This window comes from Helianthus annuus, chromosome 10 (assembly GCF_002127325.2).
Source record: "Helianthus annuus cultivar XRQ/B chromosome 10, HanXRQr2.0-SUNRISE, whole genome shotgun sequence".
Classification (NCBI taxonomy): Eukaryota; Viridiplantae; Streptophyta; class Magnoliopsida; order Asterales; family Asteraceae; genus Helianthus; species Helianthus annuus.
Window position 1 is genome coordinate 102114676 of NC_035442.2, and position 7291 is coordinate 102121966.

At 33.6% G+C, this 7291-nt stretch overlaps 1 protein-coding gene across 4 annotated transcripts; it reads left to right on the forward strand.

The window, feature by feature from the left end:
* Positions 1–2136: 2136 nt before the first annotated feature.
* Positions 2137–7046, forward strand: LOC110885245. Of its 4 annotated transcripts, none has more exons than XM_022132927.2 (11): positions 2137–2292; positions 2382–2434; positions 3826–4310; positions 4412–4453; positions 4963–5132; positions 5719–5800; positions 5883–6040; positions 6106–6293; positions 6421–6490; positions 6608–6706; positions 6835–7046. In XM_022132927.2, exons 7-11 carry the CDS (start codon positions 5978–5980, stop codon positions 6928–6930), a joined length of 516 nt encoding a protein of 171 aa, XP_021988619.1. In that variant the 5' UTR covers positions 2137–2292; positions 2382–2434; positions 3826–4310; positions 4412–4453; positions 4963–5132; positions 5719–5800; positions 5883–5977; the 3' UTR covers positions 6931–7046. The 4 variants fall into 4 exon arrangements, with proteins under 4 accessions (XP_021988619.1, XP_021988620.1, XP_035834503.1 ...); XM_022132928.2 differs by having other exon boundaries at positions 4963–5149; positions 6835–7001; XM_035978610.1 differs by having other exon boundaries at positions 4963–5149; positions 5737–5800; positions 6835–7001.
* The last annotated feature ends 245 nt before the right edge of the window (positions 7047–7291 follow it).

Sequence of the window (7291 nt, forward strand, 5' to 3'; positions counted from 1 at the left end):
TTTACAAAATTCATGAAATTTATGACACTCTTTTTTGTATGTCGTCGTTTTAGCGTCATAAAAAAGAAACAAGACCATTTTATGACATTCCAAAACGTGTGTCAAGAAAAAATGTCATGGTTTACAAAATTCAATAAATTTATGACACTCCATTTATGTGTCATCTTTTTAGCGTCATAAAAAACATTATATTTTCTAAATTAAAATTACTAGCGAAATCCCTCACGCATTGCGGCGAAAATTTGATCAGTCGTTACAATAATGGTGTGACATTGGCACTCGGTATAGCAACCAAAAGATATATGACCAAAATGATGTCTACATATATTTTACATCTATTAAAAACCATATGGGTAATGCAGAAACCGATGTTGGAATCAATTCGGTTTATCAATTGCAAACATATAACTATTAAAACAGGGCCGTCTCCGAAATTCACAAAGAAAATTTTGGCCCTGTGCGAGACAAAAAATTTGGGCCCTATTCGCAATTTTTTTCCCAGCAGCACCCCTCAATTCACTAATAACACTTGCTCCTTATTTATCATTGTCTCATAAATGGCCTAGCCGAGCTTACTTAAACTTGTTTGCGAGCTAAACACAATCCTAAAAATAACATTGTTTAGTAAACAAGCACGAGTTCGAGCTTCACTTATCGAGCTCGCGAGCCTTCAAGAGTCTATTATTTATACTATTTTTATGTAATATATTAATTAATATATAATAAACGAGCCGAGCTCGAGCTTGAGATATTACCAACGAGCCAAGCGCGAGCTCTTATAAGCAAATCGAGCTCAAGCTCGACCTGGTCAAGCTCGGGCTCGGCTCGCCTCATTTGCACCCCTACACTTGAATCCTTTCCGCAAAAAGAAATGTAATATGTGTAAACATATCCAAATTAGCTTGGCAACAAACCTTTTCATAAAAATAAAATATATAGAACTAGATATTGAGTTCTTCTATTGTTAGTGGTTAAATAAGAAATAAAAAGCTATGAAGTTAAATAAAAAAACATGTAAAGTTTGTTATGTAAATTAAAAAACCTACAAAGTTAAACAATAAAACATGTAAAGTTTTTTTTGTAAATGGTTAAATGAAAAGAAAAAATAAAATTATTTATAAACTTATGAAGGCCCATATTTAAATGTGAAAATGAAAACTTAAACTAAAAATTAATCTTTATGAGGCTTAAAACAACCGTTTGAGGCCCACTGAAACACAGTCTATGGAAACCAACAAAAATTAGGAAAAAAAAAGGTAAGCGCGAGATTCGATCCGGCAACCACTATGCTTTTAGAAAACTACCTTACCATTGAGCCAGACAATGAAATTGTATCATTTCTTCTACATTAATTACATATATAAAAAATACATATATTTTTTAAACATTTTGGGCCTCGAGATAGTTTGGGCCCTGTGCGGTTGCACCTACCGCACAGGCCCAAAGCCGACTCTGTATTAAAATAATATGTAACTTGAATACCATAACTATACTCATATTTTATTTTCATAAGCTACAAACCTAATGTGTCACTAAAAGGAGTAAAAGATTACTTCAATTAAAAAAAACTTTATTTGCATATATTCATTTAACAAATCTTTAGAATAAATAAGTTTAACAAACGTTTTAACTTATAGAGACGAGATGTTGTCTCAACAACTGTAAATATTTTTTCTTTTAATTTTATTTTATTAATGATCAATATATATATATGAAAATTTAAAAAACAAACTAAAAAATAAAGTTTAACTTATAGAGACGATAGGTCGTCTCTAAAAAGTTTGAGTAGTCAAAAATAATTTTCATTTAGGCGGCAAAATTTTCCACCATTTCAAATTGATTTGAAAAAAAAGTCTAACATATAGAGACGATGTGTCGTCTCTGTAAGGAAAGATAATTTTGTTTTATTTTTTAGTTTTGATTAATAAATAATTAAAAATACAAAAAAATTATTTGCGTATAATAGAGACGACATATCATAAGTACAATTAAGTTTTTTAATATTTAATTGAGCCTGAGAAATCTTTTTTATCCACAAACTCTAGATTACCAGAAATGTTCACCAATTTTACCTCTAATTTTTTTCCTATAAGTTAAATTAAAATTTCTATTATTTCCCTCCAACTTTCTATCCTAAAAAAGTTAAAGTTTCCCTCTTACGTTCGTCTCTCTCAAGTTTCCCTCACTCTCGTCTCTCTCATTCGCTTTCATCATTCTATGAAAAATCATCATCAAAACAGGTTGTGTGTCTGTGTTTCTGCAGTTTTTTCCACGGATCCACCATACTTTGGGGTATGATATGTTCAATTTTTGGTTTCTTATATTAAACCCTAACCCTAGTTCGTCTTTTGGTGTTTCTCCTTAAAAATCATCTTCAACAGGTTGTGTGTCGGTGTTGCTGCAGTTTTTCCCATGATTTCAGCTTTTATATTAGGTACGATATGTTCAATTTTGAGCCTCTTATCTCATAACAATCTGTTTAATTTTTCGACATTTCCTTGACGCGATTTGTGCTTTTATTTTTCTGTGCCAAGATCATCCATTATATAGTGTGAAATTAACTATTCATTTCTGAATTAGGTTAGTATTACAGCCGATTGAAGATAAAAATAAGAAAAGTCATTTTGTAAGATTCAAAGATTGGTTATGTTGATGTCTGGTACTCTGGTATAAATTCTTTATAAGCTATAGCTTAGACCTTGTGCATGATGTAAATGGTAGTGCGACATGATATCCATGCTCATTGTTAAAAATAAGATTTTCCTTTTTATACATTTGGGTTAATACATTTCACAACAATAAATTAACTCGGCTAGGTAGATTAGATTTGTGTTACCTTGGTCTAATAATATCTAAGCCACATATTACAAAACATTAAAGTGGATGAGTATAAGAAAAGAGCAAGTGTGCATATTCTTAAATGAGAACAAGTCTCTAGTCTGATCATATTGCACATCTTAAATCAGAAAAAAAAGTGTGCATATTTTTATTTTTTAATATTTTTTTTGCCGTACCTTTGCCGTACCCGTATCTTGGATTTTTTAGTTTTGACGTTCCCCGTACCCGTATCGTCCCCGTAACCCAGTCCTGTACCCGTTCCCGTGCTACATAGTCGATTCATTTTCACTTTTGATTCACCTTGACTAATCAAATTGACATTAAACTTGACCAGTATTTACCCTTCTACCTAGAATAACTAACTTGATTCTTGAACCTTTTTATCCATTGACTTGTGCATTAACTGAGAGAAAGGCTTTTCCAAATATGCGAAGTTATCAAGTATTTTGTTTGTTCATTTATATAACATTCTTCATTTTTTTTTTGCTGTAGCCTACAGATATGTCTAGACCAATTTGGCAATGTCAACTATTTATAAGTCTCAATAAAATGGCTTTAGAAGTTTCGATAAAATGGCTTTTGAAGTTTTGATCTAAACATAACTATTAAGATAATTCCACTATTAGTTAAAGTTTTGATAAAAATGGCTTTTTCCAAGTATGTGAAATGTCTACAATATTTTTGCTGCAACTTGAATGTATGTTTAAATTAATGATTTTAATTTGCAAAGCAAAATTGGCACTTAAAAATATATTTCGTATTTGGACGCTGGATGCTATAAAAGTATAAATGTTTGGGTGCTTAAAAACCCTGAAGTTGCTATATAAATCAAAACTTTTTTTTATTGAGTGGTGGCTCGTGTAACATCAAGCTCGAGCCTGAGCTCACTTTGGCTTGGCTCGACTCATTTACAGCCCTACTGCAGATAACTGTTTTGGATAATAACTGATTTAGTTATGCCATATTAACTCATTCTATGTTGTCAAGACGCAATGCGCAGGCGAGGCGCACAGGCCTTGGCCGGAGCCTAGGCGCAAGGAGCAAAAAAGACTAGGGCTTTTTCAAGAAAGGCGGAGGAAAAAAATTAAAAAATATATTATGCTTTGAAAATAGATACAAAAACACAAAAATTGTGCCACAAATGTCTTTTTATATTGTGGCAAAAAGAAGTGCCACTAAAAGTCCAAAAACTTTGTGCGGCATATTGAAAAAGTGCCACTAAAAGGCTTTAGCGTTAGCGCTTCTAGTGACACTTGTTTTGTGTGCCGCCCATTCCTACAAGGGCCTTTAGTGACACCTTTTTTGTGTTTTTGTGTCACTTTTTGTATGTCAATAGATGGCATTTATTTGTAGTGGGTGTTCCATGTTTTCAGCTCATCCATTGTGGATGCATTGTCTCACTTATGACTATTCGCTGGGTGATTTTGGTGGGATTACCTGTGTAAACTGTTCAAGAACTTAATCTTCTTCTGGTAAGAATATATTGATTTCTATAAATAAATTGATTTGTTATGTATTATTATGGTATTCTATATCCCAAGTGTAGCTAACTATATAAATTCAAACTTCTTAGGCACATCTTCACTTTAATGCTGAAACAAGGCCTCAAGATTCGGTAAGAATATACTGATTTCTATAGATACACTATTGATTGGTTATTTCTGTTTGGAAGTGAAGCTATTGAAGGCAGAAAATTGGCATCGGTATGGAAGAAGTTTAGCTCGAAGGAGTTCGGGATTACGACTTCTATGATCGCAAAGTCTACACGGATAGAAAGGGGGCGCTATAGTGTAAATGGGGGCTTTAAACCACACCCTGCAAGTTAAAGGAATGGGCTTTAAAGCTGCCCGTGTGACATGGCGGTTAGGTGGCGCTGAGGTGGCGTGATAAAGCCCCTAGGGGCTTTATACCACACCCTCCAGCCTTATGACCTTCTAAGTCGCTTCATTTCAAAAATTAGATTAATATTGTAATAATATATTTTTGTTGTCATATTTAGACATCACGTATAAAAAATGCTTTTTTGCTATGTTCCAACCCGTATTGCGAAATTTGGACATCACTTATAAAAATTGCTTTTTTATCATATGTTATATAAACTTACATGTAAATGTCTTGCTGTAGATATCACTGTGATGTGGCAGATCAGAGACTTGCTCAACATATTGACAAAGGAAACGAAGATGGGTTGCTTATCAGCAGTGTGGCTTCTTGCTCAAACCTATGGGCTCTTATAATGGATTCTGGCACTTTATCACCTCTCAAGTTTACCAACTCCCTCATTTCTCAACAAGGTTTTTCATGCTTTAGGGTCTGGTTTGTTGAATGATTTATTCTAGATAGGGGGTGTGAATTTCTGACACCACCCGAAAACACGACACGAACCTAACACGAAATTCGCGGGTTTGGATTTAGTCTAAACGGGTTCGGGTCAGTTTCAGGTTGAACCCGCCCACCCATTTAGCTAAACGGGTCAGGTTCGGGTCAACCCGGTCGGGTTGGTGGGTTGACCCGTTTAACCCATTTCTCTAATATTATATTTTTTACAATATGTTTTATGTTATAAATTAAATTTGGTGTGTATTTTATGCTATACTTATAACTTAAAAATAGAAATTGACATAAGATTTTATGATTTTAATGTAATTTTATTATCTAATTTGTGATTTTTTTAGTAGATGTTAATTTTATTATATTAATTTGCTGAAAAAAATAAAAAAATAAATAAATTCAGGTTCGGGTCAGCCTGCGAATATTCGGGTCAGGTTCGGGTTCATATCTATGAAACAATTTTCGGGTTCGGGTCGGGTTGAACCCGCCAACACGGCCCGTTTAGCACCCCTAATTTTAGACTACTAAGCATTTTGTTGTATATTGAAGGATTAGATTATGCAACAGCGGGAGAAATCCTACTATATTAGCGTGATAGCATGTGCGAACAACGGGAGCTCTTTGGTTAAGGGTAAGGACAATCATATCTTGTAAAGCTGAGTGCTTGCCTGCTCGCTCTCTTATCCTCTAGTTTTTTTTTGTATAAAATGTAGGTACCAAATACATTCAGCAGTGTTACAAAGTCAGTGAATCACTTTCTTTTTAGTGGATAAATAATAAATGGAGAGAAAGGTTCCATATCACTGCTATGGCAACTGCGAGAACCAGATGGGCAAATGTTATGTCCCATGGCGCTGGATTCTCTGACCAGGTCAAAGCATTTCTTTTGTTATTTACATGAGCGATTTGTTTGATTTTGTATTAATGTGATCCTAGGTTGTGGAACTGGACTTGTTGTATCCAAGTGAAGGTATGCATAAACGATGGGATGCCGAGTGTAGGATAACATTAACTGCAGCTACATCAAACCAAGCTACTTTTGTTCTAAGCATCCGAGAAGAAAACTTGCAGATGATACACATGACACACTTCGCACTTCTGTGTTTCCTAGCAAACATGTCAAGGTTAAGTTTCATGTTTTGTTTCTTTCCTTTCGTCACATGTATGGTGTCTCTTTTGGTCAACTTTGTTGGCGGTCTGTAGGAAAAATGGACAAGGGTCTGCTTCTGATATAATTTTGATTTTTTATAGGGCAATGGTCGTGTATGCTTCACGAAGTGGTGCCAACATTAGGGTTAAACTCATCTGGAATAACGCTAGGGTAAGCACTAAGTCCCTTATTTAAATTGTGGGTGTAGTGATATTGTAAATATTGAAACCCTTTAGTTTAAACTTAAATCGCAATGGTTTCACATTTCTTGATATTTTAATTGTGTAGTATCCATGTCAGCCAGAAGGTATTGAATGTGGGTCCTATGTGATGAAGTTCATGAAGGAGATAGCTTATGGAGGAGTTGAAATACTTGACAATGATAATGTAAGTTTAGGCATATTTTTGTCTATATATTAGAGAAATATGTACTTATATATCCAAACAAATGCTTAAACTCATATATTAGGATTAAATTCTGATTTAAGATTTATTTTATTTAATTGTTGTCTCAGGTTGGGAAAGGAGTAGAAGAATACTCGGCTGCGGATATGGATGACATTCGTGAAGATTGGTCGACTTATGCAGTTAACTCTATTTTTAAGTTATAAATCGTATTCTAGGTGTTGATAATGTATTGACAAACAATTCTTTTTTTGTTAATGTTAAAATATTTGTAGTATACTTGACAAATGATTATGTAATAGATTGTTTTGGTATATATATATATATGTGTGTTTGTTTTATGAAAAAATTTATTGTTTTTGTTATTATACATGTATCCAGGGCAAATTAGTAATTTTATAAAAAAATTTTATACAATTAAAAGCATGACACGCGTAAATGAATGTCATACGTATGTGTCATAAATGATTGTCATGAACGTGTGTCATTAAAAAGTGTCATAAAATGGGTGTCATGAATGTGTGTCATGAATGCGTGTCGTGAATGCGTGTCATTAAATGTGTGTCA